This window comes from Petromyzon marinus, chromosome 20, assembly GCF_048934315.1.
Source record: "Petromyzon marinus isolate PM22_M1 ecotype Great Lakes invasive population chromosome 20, UKy_Petmar_22M1.pri1.0, whole genome shotgun sequence".
Classification (NCBI taxonomy): Eukaryota; Metazoa; Chordata; class Hyperoartia; order Petromyzontiformes; family Petromyzontidae; genus Petromyzon; species Petromyzon marinus.
The window spans coordinates 9699551-9718102 of NC_133686.1; the positions used below are offsets into that span (position 1 = coordinate 9699551).

The following is an 18552-nucleotide window of genomic DNA, read 5'->3' on the forward strand; positions in this document are numbered from 1 at the left end:
GCTTCACAAACTTTACAGCGCATTGCCATGAATGACGCTCCCTAACTAACAAAAAAAATCATTCATGACCGCCATTAGCAGCTGCCCTTGCAAGGGCTCTTGTGCCAATTCTTCGCGAGCAATTTCCCGGGAAGCAATGGTGAAGCGTGCTCAATGGGTGGCCGGTAAAAAAAAAAAGAATGGCACAGGAAAAAAAGGCACAAGTGAAAACTAGAGAAAAATGGCACAGTGAACGGGTTATGGTTAATCATCTCTTTCATTCAGATCTGTATATAACTGTTAGTACAGTACTTATAACTGTAAATAGTGCCGTTTCATTGTGCCATTTTTTCCTACTTACCACTTGTGCCATTTTTTCCTGTGCCAATTTTTACCGATCGTGCTCACCGCCTTGCCAGATCCGGTGCGACGCTCAACCATGACATCACACGCGTGACGTTATCATCCCCTAAGAATCAACCCATTCTCCTCGGTACGTCAATTAAATTATTGGACAGCGCGCCACTGATCTTCTTGAAACAGGAAACTTAATTCACCTGACTAACAAAAAATAGAGATACGTTGTCATTGTTTTAATAAAAAAAAGGAATTAGCAACAAATATAACGTCTGATTGATGTAATATTTTAATTAACATACGGTACGGGCACTGGCACGCATGCAAAGGCGTCACTGGCTGAGCTGCCAAAAACCGCATTGCAGGAAACAGTCTGCTTACGTACCTGCCACAGTAAATCAAATTTAATTAACTTTGTTGCTCAAGCATGCTCACCCCCCCCATTACAGAGTTGAGTACATATTTTTTGAAAAATATAGTCTTTATAAATATGACTTTGATATTTCAAGACAGGTATTATTTTAATGAATGCCATATTGGCAACGTTTGGGCACCAGCAGAAGCAGTCACACGTGCTCATATTCCCCGTACAATGAACAAAAAATAAAGGATTTGGGATATCGTAACGAACGCCAAACATTGTTTTGGACAAATTGCACAACGCAGCAATAAATATGTTGTGAAGTTTAATGGCCTGTAGTGTATTTATTGCAAATGCATTAAACCGATTCCTTATAGCACATTACAAATTGGACGTTTTTATTCGCAAAATGAGCCATACAATTTCTCGAGACCAAATTTAAAACCATTTGGGTTTTTTTTTATTACATCACTTACAATGAGAACTTTTACACGGAACAAATGTGGAACACGCCAAGGGACACCTTTGTGTCTCCCTTCTGGAAATGCTTCTTGTAGCCTCTTCTGGTTATGTGTTCATTATCCAATGTTACCTTGGTTACCGCTTTTAATCCGATTCGTGATCTTTAAACAGCTGTACACGATATATCAGATCTGTTTTGAACATACACTGTACAAATCATTATCCATGAGAAAATAGTATACAGAGCATATCAACATATACGTATGCTATGTTTGGTATGTATATACAGAAACGTGTATATGCACGTTTGTTAAAGAAGACCAGCTGGCTGGAACACTGATGTTTTCTTTTCCTGCTGGTGAGAAAAACAATCATTCCTGTTTTTATTAATGTTTCACTCGACCAACTTTCATATACACAAACCAAATATATCGCTCGTGATTTATAACACACACACGTTCGCACACCCATCTGTACTGATATATATCGTTGAACGCACAATATATTTCACGCTTTTCTTTTATTACACATTCATCTTCGTGGATACATACAGTAGAAACGTGAATTTCCACGGGCAGAGTCTAATTACGTGCAAATAATCTAGTGACAGACAGGAGCGGTGGTGCAGTGGTTTGCAAAGTGGACTGCGAAACCGGCTGCCTGAACATCGATTCCGGATCATTGGCGGACAATGTTCGAATTGATTTTCCGGGTCCAGCGTTCAACAAACCCGCACTGACCAGCATGGCTCAGGTCAGGTCAAACAACCCCCCGTGACCCACAATGGGGAAGTCTTCACGCAGCGGCACATTGGCAACGAGCCGTGAATGAATGGCAAAGTCGCGTCGGAGTATCTCGGTTAATGCGAGTGTGGGAGGGCACTCGTCTCTATAGGCGGCTCAAAATCGGTGGCAACAATTCCACATTCCCCCGGTGGAGTCCAGTCTATCCTGAGGATGAACGCCTCCCGCAAAAAAATGTTACTCGCGTCATCGCAAACTCCGCACCGCACGCGTGATCGGCTGAGTCGACCTCCACCCACCCCGGATCCGAAATTTGAAATCGCAACCTTGCGATAACGACGGCGATTCAAGCAGCGCCCTGAACACAGCGTGATGCAACCTCGCCGGATATTGAGCGCGCGTCTACTCACGTAAATTGTGGGGGGGGGGAGGGGAGGAGGGGGGTGGGGTGGTGGTGGTGGTGGTGGCGGTGGCGAGTCTCTGGCTGATAAAAGTGTGAGCGTGCGTCAGGGGAAGGAAGCGCGGATGACGCGGTCGTTGAGCTGCTGAGTCGGTCGGAAGTTGTCCCCGAGTTGACCATCGCAGCCGTCGGAAGGCGCCACCCCCTTGCTGTGCGTGCGCAGCCTCCGGAACTCCTCGATCTGCCGGCGATGGTCGGTCACAGAGCAAACCCCGCATCGTCACCGCAGCCCGCCACTGATCCACCGCCGTTGGCATTAGGGGGCCGTCCATAAATGACGTCACGAGATTTTGGACGATTTTTTTACCCCCCCCCCCCACCACTACCATCGTCACACGGCGTCACAAAGTCAGACCCCCCCCCCCCCACCTCAGATATGACGTCACAAAGCTCTGCCCCCCCCCTCCCAAAAAAAATATATAAAACATGCTTCAAATCGCTTTAAACTATTGTCATTGTAGTGCGTATTTAATGTGCCGCTGCACTCTGATGTTGTAGGAGAAAACATTTATTAAAAAGTCTATTTAATTGAGTAGAACGTGTTGTCTATTTTTATTTCAAGTTGCGCATTTTGATGTGACGTCACATTTCTCACCCCCCCCCCCCTCGTCACACATCGTCACAAATGTCTGATTCCCCCCCTAGGTACGTGACGTCATTTATGGACGGCCCCTATCCTGTAATTAATCAACAGCTACAGCGCATCACCACTGTTCACTGCAGCGCGGTGCCAGACTGATCCACGAACAGATCCGACCTCCTTCTGTCATATAGCGAGGCGTTGATCAACCACGATCATATAAGTTCATGTCGAGGTTGGTGAGTGAGCCGGTGGATGGCTTTGGGAGTGGCCACATGGCGAATATCTTAAATGCTGCGGACGAATTATCGAAGCGCACAGTGGTGTATGATATGTGCTCCGTGATTTGGGATTGGTGACCGAAGTCGCACTAACGGCTGTTATTAATTGTCCGTGGATATAGGAGATAGCCACCCCAGCCGTACGATGCAGAACCATTAGAACTATAGTTCTAAATAAATCACCTTCCATTACGTACCTCCACATCCAAATAAAATACATTTCCATCCATTGGCATGCGGGCATTCAAGCCTTGTGATTATCACTGTTGGCTATGTACAGTGTGAAAGAAGTTCAACATACGTACAACTCAGGACCAGTTTTGTCAAATTTAGAGTTCGTCGGCAAGAATGAAGCTCAGCAAAAAAAAAATGCTGACTGTTTACCAAATGTTATTGGTGAGTGCCCTCGCCTCTACAAAATGGGCCATCAGTAACAGATAAATCACCTTCCCTGGCATATCCAACATAAAAATTAGATAACGTTTGGTCCACTGGCCTTCTACACCCATCAAGTATTATTAACACTGCCAGAGCGTGATTAATCAGAGCAGTATGTCATCACAAAGCCACTTCTGCCTAACAGCACATTTAACACCGTAAGCACAATCACAGCGTAATTAATCCAAGCCTGCAGCGCGTCACCACTCGCCTGCTGCCTTGCGGTGTAATGCTGCTCGAGTATCATAAGTACGTTAACAATATTGCAGTGCAATTAATCTCCAGCTACAGTGCATTACTGGTCACCAGCTGACTCGCCACTATTTGTCCTATCAACACATTGTGGTCCAATTAATCCACTGCAACAGTTCGCCATTTACTGACCATCGCTGCCCGGCACCGCACCGACACCACCATTTATTATGGCCGTGAGAACCATAATCACCACTATGGTGTGTAATTAATCCACAGCCAGAGCACATTGATGGCTGTTCGCTGCCTGCCATGTAGTTACACACAGCTCCACTATCACCAAAACTATTAACAACACGACGGTATTGGCACCATCGTAGTCAAATGAAATCCACAGCCGCACTGCATGGCTGGCTAATAACCGCTCAGTCTCCACATTGCTCTATTACCATTAAGCACGAGCACTTAATTCAGATTGCTGCCACCAATCCAACCCACCCCCTGCCGCTCACCACCACGGCAGTCACTTTTTTCATTTTCATCGTTTGAGCTGGCGGGACGATGTCGCTCGGCTGGCCCTGGAACGCCTGGGAATTCCCCAGGAGGAACTAGAGTCTGTCGCCAGGGAAAGGGTCTTCTACATGGCTCTACTCAACACGCTGCATCCGCGACCCTCACCTGGACACGCGGATTGAGAAACGAACGAGCGAGTTTTTTTTTATAAATGTCAAATTGCTTAAATAATAACTGCAGCTATTTTGCATGCGTTTCAAAGCAATGCATTTACATAGCAGAGCGGCAGATTTATTCCACAGCAGTGAACCGGATAGAATTACACACTGCACAGATGGTTGGCTTAAGAATGTAGTTTCAACAAAATTCATGGATTTATGGATGTTTGGAGGCATTGATATTAATCGCAAATGTTCGTCGATCAATTAAAAACAGCACTAGATTTGTTGCAGATCAGAGTTAACAAGTATTCTGACATAAACGTGCATTCAATATGTATGATTTGCGGCAAATAGTCACAAAGCGTATGGATAAATAATTGTCAGTGACTGCTATGTATGTCGGAGAACATGCATATCTAGAGAAATTTTCGAATGTGGATCGACATCAGATTTATGAAATGAGAGGTGAAAAAATTACAGTATGGAGTGCTTTTGTAAAACTTCACTTTTTTAAATGCACATGAAGAAGACAATCAGTAGGGATGTTGCCATCTGTCACATGTGGACGAGATACGCATGCACTGACGACAAAAAAAAAACGACGGCTTAAGAGCTGAAAGAGGAATAATAATACGGATCAGAGAATCATCACCAAGTTAAGGACATCACATTGACTGTCAAGGAACGTAATTGGACTCGGTCGAGATGCAGCTGCTGGTCGAGACTGGTGGTAGAATGGCAGCCAAAGGAGAGAATGCACCCAAGAAGACAACCCACTGGGTAGATTGAGCGATGAGGTCGTGTCGCAGGGGCGAGACGGAGTGTGGCATCGCTGAACCGCGAGGGATGGTGGTGGCGTGGCAAGGTTTAGGCTCTCGCGAACGATACTATTCTTCATGAAGGGTTTTTTTGGGGTTAGATCGCATAAATATATGGATCTGGTTGTAATCGCCAGCAAAACGTTGTACTCGATTGTGAATGTAAATGTTGTGGGTTTACTCGCCATCACACCGATGTGCTGAAGTTATACCTAATTGGCACGTTTTGTTCACGTGGCAAATTTTACGAATCGGCTGTGCCGGGTGGAGGTGGTGGTGGTGGTTTAAGGACACATTTATATTTACTACTCCCAAAAATCTGGATTATGGGTGTGGCAAGGCTTTCAACCGATCCTGGGTGAATGACGGCGACGAGGACGACGAAGATGATGCATGTGGGCTGGGTATCGTGGCATTGGCCTGCATGCGATCGTTGTGGGAGCAGGGTTGTTGGACTCGCAGAGATGTTGCGTGCGATCGGCACGTGTCACGTGATGCACGTGCGAAGACGTTTGGCGAAGTAAGCTCGTGAGCTGTGTGGAATTTAAGCGACCTCGCCTTGTGTGGCTCGGCCATCCGAAGGTACCCCGGTTTCCTTGCGCGCACACAAAACGTTCTAAAAATACAAACTCACTGACACTCGGGCCGAGATATTTCTGGCTAGACAACAACATTATAGAACCAATACCCTGGATTAAGCAGTATTCGTTTGAGAGGAGCATCAAAGAGAGCTGTGACAAAAGCGAGCAATAATATTGCCCTGATAGCAGCAGCAGGAGCAGCAGCAGCAATAGGACATCTTGCATTGGATTTGATTTCGTGTAAGCCTGCACGTTTTCTTTTCTCTGTACAGTACGTTGTGACCACTGGGTGAAATGCACTTTAGAAGTGTACACTATTATCATCATCAGTGATAGTAGTAGCAGCAATAGGCATATCAACGTCAGATGCATCAACCAGTTAGCGGTGTGGAGCAGTAGCTGTCAGAACTGCAAGCGATCACCAAATTGTTGACCCACATAAGCTACTGGGCGAACTGCGTTACTACAAAATTCACAAACTTACTTTCGTAACGCATTACAGCTCAGGATAGAACGCCAGATGAAGTAGGCACCTTAAGCTGCCCCCCCCCTCTACTCCCGTCCCTGCCACACGCGAACCTCTCCCAACGGAGGAATCTGTCGTTGCTCTCCAAGGGACTTTGATTTCTATCGTTCCACTGAAACTACTGACAAAAGGCGTAAATGTCACCGCGTCTTCCTGTGCGTGCATGTTTTTTTTGGTCATCGTCCATCTGCGTCACACAAAAGTTTTCGCCGCAGTTAACTTATGAAAGCTGCGGTACATTCATTCACAAATCTCCTGCTGAGTGAACCTAATTGCCTTTTCACCAACATGTAAATATAACGACATTTTTCTAGATGGATATTAAAAAGATCGTGCTCGATTTATTTTATGCCACAAGTGATGTCAATCGCCATTTGTTCCACCCTTGCGAGAAATGCAGAGGCTTTAACCTAGGATCTCAGAGTAGCAAACTTAATACCTTAGCACACCCATTATCCCTTGAGACAAGAGGCAACTTCAAATTCTGACATTTTAAATTCAAGGTATCTCGTGAAGCCACAATCTCATAGCCAACCTTTCATCATGACCTGCTGCTCACTGGCTCAGAAAAAGTTACCAAGAAGACATGCAACATGATTCACAACACAAGTCATGAGACCTATTTCTTGAAATGAGCATTAACTCTAAGTATGTTATGGCTATGGGAAGACTACATTGCTGCCAGAAAAGACGTATATACATACATTGCTGGATAAATAAGGCAAAGCTGAGATACAGTAGCGATTTGATGTACTTGAAACTCTGATATATATTTTGTTCAATACGGAGACAAATCTCTCAAATGAAAGTCTAGACCGTATAACCCGAGTGCAGCATTGGCATTGACAGCATTCAGATGAAAACCGGATTCACATTCCAGTATGTGCACAATAAAGCCCGAACCTTTATGAGGTTCATATTCTTGGTTCTTTCGGTAAAGTCACGTGAATTCCTGCAGTCACGAAAGCTTTAAATCAAAATTTAACTTCATGAGGTTGGTCGGGTGACTCACGGCTCAGAGCGCAGAGCCAACGCCGCTGAAATGCCGGGTTTTAATCCAGGCATCAACCCGTGATTGAATCGGATTCTCAAGTGCAGCGAGTAGATGGGTCTCAGCCCTATCACCAATAACTGCATTACACACACAAAATCCATCATCCTAAGTTTGTATTTTTCACTTGATTTGGGCACACTTCCAGCTTTCAAGATGAAAAAAAGATCCCCGTTTATCCGCCGTTCAATGAACAGTTCTACCCGTAGTAGTGCATGTCATAAATTGCACCGATGAGCATGTGCAGACAAATGGTCATTCGAATGAGTCCCAGAAGCAGTGCCGTGAAATCTTCGGCGTGGTGCACCACAGTGTGAGGGTGTCACATGTGGGGGAAGGGCAGATGCATGCGTGTATGTTGAACTTCTTTCGCACCGTACGTAGCCATCGGAGGTGCTTATGACACGATGATGATGCCAATAGCACGACGAGAACAAAATTGAGAAAATGTAAAAAAAAAGCCACCGACATTTTCATTTGAAAATAACAAAGCAATAACACATCACGTACTCAAGAATAACATGTATACAATATAAGATGTATGGTTCTTGTGATGCCCTCAGTAGGTGCACCTTTTCAGGTTTGCCAACCTAGGGACCATTCCACCGTGCTCATGGGGGTGTGAGTAGCAGGGAGAGGGAGCCAATACAAAATGAATAAAGGCATTGAAACTTCTCCTCTACAACTTCGTGACAAATTTAATTTCTATTTTCATTTCAAACAACCATCACACTTTACCTTTTGATGAACGTTCTCCCTTTGGAAAGTTTGGGTGGCTGACTGGATATATTATTACAATTTGTGCTTACTGGCCCAGCTAAATAAATAGCTGCAGATGGCTTTGATCATGACAAGGTCTTCAGTCTCTCTCAAACCCTACAAATGATGCCTCTGATTGTAACCGGGATCAGCAATTACTTAAAATCTAGTCGTAAACACCCACTTTTCCCAGAATGGCTTTTCCTTAATTCCCATTTAATGCATGCATGTTCATTAAAACTTCGATAACAAAACACTGGGTAGGTTTCAAATATTTCCAGCAAAGTGAGGAGATGGACGTGACGATCAAATTCAGCACATGAAGGTTGGTGTGGTTGGTGCTTACCTCTTCCTGCTCTGTGTTACCGTAACCTCTTCTGTGTGTGGTCATACTGAGGCGTTCTTACTACAACTGTTGTATAAATCAACAGCCTCAAGCACAAGCCACTTAAAACCGGCCCCCGTGTTCGCGGTTTCCACAGTCATGATGACACGGCCGTAGATCTAACTGCAGTACCTTTCAAAGCCTCTACATAAAGGGACTTTGTACAAAGGGCTTCGAAAACAGAGATGCCTGGTTAAAAGAGGCATTTGAATAAACCGCAGACAACTCTTTCCTTTCTCTCAGTCATTATAATGATGGTCTGTTGTATTTGTGTGTCTTCTCGTGAAAAAATATAAATACACACGGCTAAGACTGGGGCGGATGGGTTATAAGAACTGATGGGTTCAGATTTAAGGACATGGGCACTTTTTAACGTGTCACCACATTGTCATTAACAAACACTGCATTCTGAATTGAAGTTGGATATTCTGGCAGTGCCATTTCTTGTGCATACAGAATAAAAAGCAAGGGTCATATCCAAAACCATTACTCAATACGTGATTTTCACTTTATATTATTGTAAATTTTAAATATTGAACGTGGCAACACGAATTCAGTTTGAGCTTCGAAAATAACACCTAACACGGTATTGATTTTGAACGTACAATTACAAAAATGTATGGTTTTAACAAAGGATCTAACTATACAACTGTGGGACTTGGGCTTCAAGATACATAGGGAGGGCAATTAAAGTAAGCTGTCATTAAAATAACACGTAGAGTTAGATTTCGGTTTTAATTTGGCATGTGTATATGCGTAAATATATAATGCAGACGGTCCTCTAATAGCTGCTATGACAATATTACTCGTATAATAAGCTCCCAGTAAGCCACAGGCCCAGCGGTGCGATGGAGATGCCAACGCGTTGGGGTTTCCACAGTGTCAGCGCGTTTGTTTAAACGCTTTTCGAGAGTAATCCCAGGGCATGGCATTCCCCCCCGCCCCCCCCCCCCGAGATTCCAGCCCAACAATATTGACGACAGCCCTTGGCTTAAGTTGTGTTTTGCCATCGGAGAATGCTGATAACATTCTCCTTTTATTCCTCAGCAAATGTGACCTTTTTGCTCCTCGCTTTCAGGAGCCGCTCGCCGACACGCCTCTGCGATAATCTGCGCCTGGAGTAACGCGTCCCCTGCAGCGCTCAGAGCCCCCGTCAGAGTGTGTGTGTGTGTGTGGGGGGGTCATGCGTCGCCCTTCTGCTTTGTGCGGTGCCGATGGGAGGGGAACCCCAGAGGGGAGGGCCGCCCTCAAAGCAAACGCCGGCCTGCCGAGACGCCGATGACGACGGCGGCGGCGGCGGCGTGGACGAGAGACACACCTGGGCGTGGGAGAGGGTGAGCGGGTATCGAAAGAGAAGCCACAGCACGTTCTCGCAGCACGGAGGCGTCGTCAGGGAACCTTCGTACACCCAGTAGTCCCGCAGCAGGGGGTCTGCGACACGTCGGAACACACACGACAACAACAACAACAAACAAACACATTCAAACCGTTAGAGCAGGGTGCTCAGTGAGTCTTGGTGAGCTTATCACCGTTTCCAGAAAGGCGTCAACGATCGCTTTATTGTCACCGTTACGCAGTGGGCAGGCTGTGCCCACGGTTTGTCAGAGAGAGCCAGTCGACGTAAAGCCCCTGTCAGGGTGCCCTGAGGCACAAGGCCACCGCAGCAGCAGCAGCAGCAGGAAATCAGAATCTCTATTTAGACTGGACGAATCCCGATGAGCTATGAAGCTCTTTTTCATATTGGCTTGACAGCAAGTGACAACAGTAAACAATACAAACAACGGTAGGAGTAAGAAAGTCACTAAATATAAATACATCGCTCATTATATAAGTCCAAAATGTCTATACTGTACTGATGATTCCCGAGAAGGAGGAAACCGGTAAACAGTTAGAAAATAATATGGCCCACAGTTTTAACTCTGTTGAATCGGTGGTCTAAAATAAGGCTGCGTGCATTATACAGGCGGACTGTCGCGTGACATAAACAGCGTCATGGGAGGGCCATTCCAGTGGTCACAATTGTGCCTTTTGTTGCTGAAAAATCGCCTTGTGCGTGTATAATGGCTTCAGCATGCAGGATGAGCTTCTCATAATATTTTGAAAGTATTATAATTTGTCGCCATTGGGCAGAACCAAGATATAACATAAAAATAAAACATTTGGGAATTCATACTTGGACTACAGTAGATCTGGGGGTGCTAATCTGTGTTGGTGGCCCTGTGCCCATTGTGAATATTCCACATTCCTATGGTGGGCATCAGTCTATCCATATGGCCATCGTCAAATACTAGGCCTGCGTCAAATTCATTGATTCAAATCGATTATTCCGCTCATGATGCATGCATGGGAAATTGCGTGTGAGAATTGGTTTACGCAAACAACATGCACATTGCATGATAATGTTGCACAGTATGCCACGTAGGACCAGGCAAACGAGATGAACGAACAAAAATCATACAGACAAGATTGCAAAACGAGTCAACAGAATCAACGCCTGAGTAATAGCGCAATAACGATACGCTCATGCATATATGCCACCCGTCATCACTACAAACAAGCACGATAATTCCACAGTCTTGCAATGCCACGATCCTCCCTGGTCAGTGTGGGATGATTGGGCAGCATAGACATGGAAGCATAGAAGTATAGTACCACAATGATTTTGCTGCTGCCCAGCACATAGCCCCACCATACACAAATACCACTAAGATACATTTATATTTGTTTAAAGGTTCACTGATAGATGTAGTATAAGCATAAGAAGAAAAGGTAATGCAGCGACAAAATTAGCAGCAAGAAGGCTGGGATGGTTGAACCCCTTCAGTGAATATAAACCCGCATTGGAATATGCGGATCAATGTTTTTTTTTTTCTGATGAAGTGGTGCCGCAGAGCTTTAGGAAGAGCTGCTGTCCCTCAAATTCCTCCCTTTTACCTACTCTCCACGCATGCGAGATTCTTGCTTGCGGCCCTCATACCGAAAAAGATTGTTTTCCTGAGGTCTAGCCTTCACAATAGCAATCTGCTGATGGCCAAAATAGCGAATATATATGGAAAAAGCATATGTGCTATGAAGAAGGGTAATTGCCCAAAACGTCGCCTGTTAAATGTTTTCCTTTTAAGGCCACACTATTATTGGATGATAAAAAAGGATTGTTTAAAACTATCAGGTCGAGTCAACAAACCGGCAAAACGGAAGCCCCCTTTAGTCACATTGCAGCTTGTTGGTGGGATGCATTTTCCCCCCACTGACTCTGAATGAATATATATATGAATTTGTGCTGCCAATTTGACAACATAAAATGTCACTACTCATTAATCAGCGTTGCACCTGTTGCATTAAATTTGCGAGCATTTCTGCAAATTAAATGGCAGCATTCGCTGGTTATCTTAGGCTGACTTGACCCGGAGATGGCCTTTGCGGGTACAGTGAGTAACTGAATTTGTTACGCATATAAAATGAGGGCTTTTGGGATGAATGCAAAAACAAAATCCCAGGTCATTCCCACGGATGCACAGAACATGAGTCAATATGCCAAGCAATTATATCACACATCCCATCTTCAACAACATAATCATGTATCTTCTTTGGTTCTTTCGGTAAAGTCACGTAGAATGAGAATAAAATAATAAATTGATAAAATAAAATAACACAATAATATTCTCACGACGTTTCGGCCACAACACAAGCGGCCTTCATCAGGTGAAGGGACGAGACTGTCTGGTAGGACAGCGCTGGAGTGAAAGAGCCACGTTCAGATCACGGCCTTTTAAGCCTCAACGTGGCTCTTTCACTCCAGCGCTGTCCTACCAGACAGTCTCGTCCCTTCACCTGATGAAGGCCGCTTGTGTTGTGGCCGAAACGTCGTGAGAATATTATTGTGTTATTTTATTTTATCAATTTATTATTTTATTCTCATTCTACGTGACTTTACCGAAAGAACCAAAGAAGATGAATCATTGCAGTCACGAAAGCTTTAAATCGAAATATAATCATGTATCTTCAAAGTCTTTATCATAACCGTCATCGGTTATCCCTTCTCTATCTACTGCTACGTGACAGGCCTGTCCGTACGTTGTAGGTGCCATTGCCCCTGGACCTGCGTAGCTGCAATCCATATCGCATCTTCAATTGTCTCCCCGATTTAACCACGCTGCCCTTTTCCTGTCTTGCTTATTGTCCACGGCTGGGGTTTTCATCAGAAAATGCATTGACTCCATGCCAGTGATGTGACCGATTTGATGTGACTGGGGGGGGGGGGGGAACCAGTCACATCATTAATAATAAATTAGAATATCAGTGATGTGACCTGCTCAAGGTCTGTACGCTTGTGTTTAACAACACAAGACGACCCCTTGATCTTATTTTCGTATATGACAATTTGCGCACCTACTAAAGACACGGTAATGACAGGAGATTTCTTTATTTTTATAACGCAGTGTGTGTAACAGTGCTGGTATTTTTTGTCAGACACCAGGATAAGTTTATTTAAACAAGAACCCACCGCTAGATTGTTTTAAATAGTATGATATTGACCTTGACAAATCAAATCATCATCATAAAGTATTCTGTCTATAGACAGGTCCGGGGCACAGTTCTTTCCTCTATGTCACTCTCGTCTTCCGATGCTACCTTCATCTGTCTCGTGAATCGTATGGGCAATCTTTAAAACATGCCACTTTTCAAAGAAGTCCCAACAAAAGATGATTGCAATGAAACTTTAATCGTTTAAATTTGAGCCGTTCTGTAACATACATTTCGAGTGTGTGTTTGTTTTTATCACTGTTGTTGGGGGATCACTGGTGCAGGTCTGACCGGGTTAGGCCGTAGTCTCTCTCTGGGGGGGCATCTCTGGAAAACAAATACCTCGTCATATATAATATATTAGGCCATTTCATCATAGGCACTGTCAACTTAAACTCTGCTTTGGGTCAACAAATATTGAATGGTGCTGGTGCCCTTTATGTTGTGGCACACACGCATGCCGGGGGGTTTGTCGCAGAAATAATAAGAAATACTGGAGCCAAGGGTGAATGCAACACACAAACAGAAACACGCACGCACGCATAAAATACAAAATGGAAAAACGATCGAACATTTAGTCCTGCGGATTGTTGGGGCAAGCGCTGTTCGTGAGCGACTATTATGGCCGGGATGGTTGGTATAAGCATGCCGCCTGGTTCATGGCACGAGAGAATGTAAACCGATGCACCGCAGATCTCCCTCCTCATGTGGGTCTTAAAAATTAGAGGGTGTGAGATGGTGAGCTTTGCTCTTACGAACAAACGCCATAGTAGGGTGAATTAAAAAGACTGACTCTATTTCAAAGCAGTTTATTTCACGATGGCAACGTGTTGCAATTATACTAAAAATTACAAACGGTTTAATGAGTTATCAAGTTTTACTAACCATTTTATAAATGCTCTATGTGCCCTCCACCTGCTGTACGGACAACATCGAGACGATAGTTTAATTCGTCCCAAACGCCTGTCTTCTCACGTTTCCCTCTGAGGTGCGTGGTCGCCCTGTGCTCTGCCCTTTACATCAACAGCTGCCCATGTCCTCAAATTGTCGGTACCAACGACGAATGCTCTTTGACATTGGCGGATCAATACCAAAACGCCGTTGAAACGCACGCTGCACCGCAATAACGGATTCAGTCTTGCTGAACTGCAGAACGCAAAACGCCCCTTGTGTTTGCGGGGGTCACCGTCTTGCGAATGACTGAGGCTAGGGGCTATTTGTGCGCTGGGAGAGGCATCGAGCGGTAATCATTTGAAACTCTATGCCCCGCCCTATCTATGCCCCGCCCTCTACATGCCCCGCCCTCTCTACGCCCCGCCCTTTCAAGTGGTAAGAGTTTCATTCATGGGCGGTTCGTGGTTGCAGAGATATAGCGATTTCAAATCGGGTTCATATGTTTCAAACACCCTGTATTAAAAGAAAATATAGTAGAACCCCTCTTAACAACGGTAATTGGTTCCACGAAACTGGACGTTAAGTTATTTGGTTGTTAAGCGAGTATAGCAAATGCACGTTAAAAGGCTTAATTCGTTCCGATAGCATCGAAACTTACCCTTTTTCACCCAAGAAACGTGCTTTATCATATTTAAACAATGGATATTAGTACACAGATATTAGCAACATTATAAACACGTAATATTTTTGTTAAAACTTGTTTAATCAATGCATTAATCACTATTTACTGTCCCCACAACAGCTCATCGTTAACAGGGGAATGTTCGGTAAGCGAACACATTGGGCTCTGTGGAGGCCCCATCGTTAAGTGATTAGTCATTAACAGGGGTGGTCATTAAGAGGGGTTCTCCTCTACACTACTAAACACTACACTACTACACACTGCTATACACTACACTATACACTACACTATACACTACAAATTGAGCTCTATGGAGTCCCGTCCTGAATTGATAAGTCCTTAACAGGGGTGGTCATTAAGAGGGGTTCTCCTCTACACTACTAAACACTACACTACTACACACTGCTATACACTACACTATACACTACACTATACACTACACTATACACTACACTACACACTACACTACACACTGCTATACACTACACTATACACTACACTATACACTACACTATACACTACACTATACAGTACACTACACTACTACACTATACACTACACGATACACTACACTACCATACTACACTATACACTACACTATACACTACACTATACACTACACTATACACTACAAATTGGGCTCTATGGAGTCCCGTCCTGAATTGATAAGTCCTTAACAGGGGTGGTCATTAAGAAGGGTTCTACTCTACACTACTTAACACTACACTACTATACACTACACTTTTTCACTACACTGCTATACACTACACAATACACTACACATTGGGCTATATGGAGGCCCGTAGTTAAGCCGCAATGCTTGTGGTCAGAATGCAAACAAAACACATGCTCTGATAATATATGCATTACCCTTGAAACTGATTGGTCCACACCAGAGACAGCTTTCTTTTGAGCCTCGTCTCAAATGGTGTTAGACCAGAGGACGCCTTCTAGCGTCTGAGACGATGCTTAAAAGAAAGCTGTCTCTGGTGTGGACCAATCAGTTTCAAAGACAATGCATATATTATATCAGAGTACGTTTTTTGTTTGCATTCTGACCACAAGTATTGTGGTTAATGCAGACATGATTCCTTGTAAAAGGTTTCAGATTGGTGTTTTAACATCTTAACACCTGTTTTGTTGCCAGAAAAAAAGGGGAAAAACCTATTATCAATCAGAAAACAGACAAGCCTACAGTTCAATGTGCGGAGTGCAGACAAATCACGCTTTCGCTCTTTTTGGCTTCAAATGGTGGTGCATACAAACGTGGCGAGTGAGTACGTGTCAATAGATATGTAGTGGAGTATGAAGGTGTGTTGTGGGAACTGCGCGATTGCATGATCACACAGACAGTGTGGGTTATCTTGGGTCAGGCTGTGGAGAAGGCGAAAACAGTGTGGGTCGTGTTAGGACAGCCAGGTGCAAAGGCTGGGATGATGAGGTAACGGTTGGGGCCAATTAAGCCAGAGGATCAGCAACGGCGGTGATTGGCTGTGGCTGTTGTCAAGGGCGAGGAGGCGTCGAGATGTCTGGAGAAGGACAGGTGTTTGAGGACGCGAAGCGTGTGGAGGCACGCGGGCCAATTAATTAGCGATAATGAGAATGGGGATAAATTGGGGGAGACACACAGAGAGCGGGGAGTTGGAGTTGAGAGCTGGACGAGGAAGACGTGGAGTTTTGAAACAGAGTAGAAACAGAGTTTGGAAACAGAGTTTGGAGGCAGAGTGGGAAACGGAGTTGGAACAGAGTGTGAAGCAAGATGAAGTAGTTAGCAGTGGAGTGAGCGTAGCGATAGCGAAGCTGAAGACGAAGTAGTTAGCAGTGGAGTGAGCGTAGCGATAGCGAAGCTGAAGACGAAGTAGTTAGCAGTGGAGTGAGCGTAGCAACAGCGAAGCTGAAGCAAGACGAAGTAGTTAGCAGTGGAGTGAGCGTAGCGATAGCGGAGCTGAAGACGCTGTGTGCGGAGTGTGCAAAGGCGCTGTGTGGGAAGACGCTGTGTGGAGTCGCTGAGTGCGAAGCAAGTGAAGTGATAGTGGGGAGACAAAGGTGGTGAGCGAGACGAGCGAAGCATGGCGAGCGAGCCGTGGTGACCAGGATACTGTGGAGTGTGGAGGATATATTGAATGTTGTAAATAAAGTGGTGTTCGAAGAAAGACAGAAGTTGTCCACGTAAAGTCGAACACTACAGATATATACATTGCTCAAGACTCATTACAAAAGCAATCACGATACAGTACATCTTTCATCAGTGATGGGATCAAAGATATACCTAACTGCCTACCTACAGTGAGGGAAAAAAGTATTTGATCCCCTGATGATTTTGTACGTTTGCCCACTGACAAAGAAATTATCAGTCTATAATTTTAATGGTAGGTTTATTTGAACAGTGAGAGACAGAATAACAACAAAAAAATCCAGAAAAACGCATGTCAAAAATATTATAAATTGATTTGCATTTTAATGAGGGAAATAAGTAGTTGACCCCCTCTCAATCAGAAAGATTTCTGGCTCCCAGGTGTCTTTTATACAGGTAACGAGCTGAGATTAGGAGCACACTCTTAAAGGGAGTGTTCCTAATCTCAGCTTGTTACCTGTATAAAAGACACCTGTCCACAGAAGCAATCAATCAGATTCCAAACTCTTCACCATGGTCAAGACCAAAGAGCTCTCCAAGGATGTCAGGGACAAGATTGTAGACCTACACAAGGCTGGAATGGGCTGTAAGACCATTGCCAAGCAGCTTGGTGAGAAGGTGACAACAGTTGGTGTGATTATTCGCAAATGGAAGAAACACAAAAGAACTGTTAATCTCCCTCGGCCTGGGGCTCCATGCAAGATCTCACCTCGTGGAGTCGCAATGATCATGAGAACGGTGAGGAATCAGCCCAGAACTACACGGGAGGATCTTGTCAATGATCTCAAGGCAGCTGGGACCATCGTTACCAAGAAAACAATTGGTAACACACTACGCTGTTAAGGACTGAAATCCTGCAGCGCCCGCAAGGTCCCCCTGCTCAAGAAAGCACATATACATGCCCGTCTGAAGTTTGCCAATGAACATCTGAATGATTCAGAGGACAACTGGGTGATAGTGTTGTGGTCAGATGAGACCAAAATGGAGCTCTTTGGCATCAACTGAACTCGCCATGTTTGGAGGAGGACGAATACTGCCTATGACCCTAAGAACACCATCCCCACCGTCAAACATGGAGGTGGAAACATTATGCTTTGGGGGTGTTTTTCTGCTAAGGGGACTGGACAACTTCACCGCATCAAAGGGACGATGGACGGGGCCATGTACCGTCAAATCTTGGGTGAGAACCTCCTTCCCTCAGCCAGGGCATTGAAAATGGGTCGTGGATGAGTATTATACCATGACAATGACCCAAAACACACGGCCAAGGCAACAAAGGAGTGGCTCAAGAAGAAGCACATTAAGGTCCTGGAGTGGCCTAGCCAGTCTCCAGACCTTAATCCCATAGAAAATCTGTGGAGGGAGCTGAAGGTTCGCGTTGCCAAACGTCAGCCTCGAAACCTTAATGACTTGGAGAAGATCTGCAAAGAGGAGTGGGACAAAATCCCTCCTGAGATGTGTGCAAACCTGGTGGCCAACTACAAGAAACGTCTGACCTCTGTGATTGCCAACAAGGGTTTTGCCACCAAGTACTAAGTCATGTTTTGTAGAGGAGTCAAATACTTATTTCCCTCATTAAAATGCAAATCAATTTATAACATTTTTGACATGCGTTTTTCTGGATTTTTTTGTTGTTATTCTGTCTCTCACTGTTCAAATAAACCTACCATT

The 18552-nt window shown here is 44.6% G+C and overlaps 1 protein-coding gene across 1 annotated transcript in view; it reads right to left on the minus strand.

Annotated features, from left to right (window-relative positions):
* Window positions 1-1130: 1130 nt before the first annotated feature.
* CA8 (carbonic anhydrase 8) overlaps window positions 1131-18552 on the minus strand; it is a 55189-nt gene continuing 37767 nt past the window's right edge. Inside the window, exons 8-9 of the mRNA XM_032957568.2 lie at window positions 9966-10078; window positions 1131-2543 (exon numbers count right to left, since the gene is read on the minus strand). Of these exons, the coding sequence (XP_032813459.1) occupies window positions 2409-2543; window positions 9966-10078 (248 nt within the window). The 3' untranslated portion in view covers window positions 1131-2408. The remainder of the gene's footprint in view (window positions 2544-9965; window positions 10079-18552) is intronic.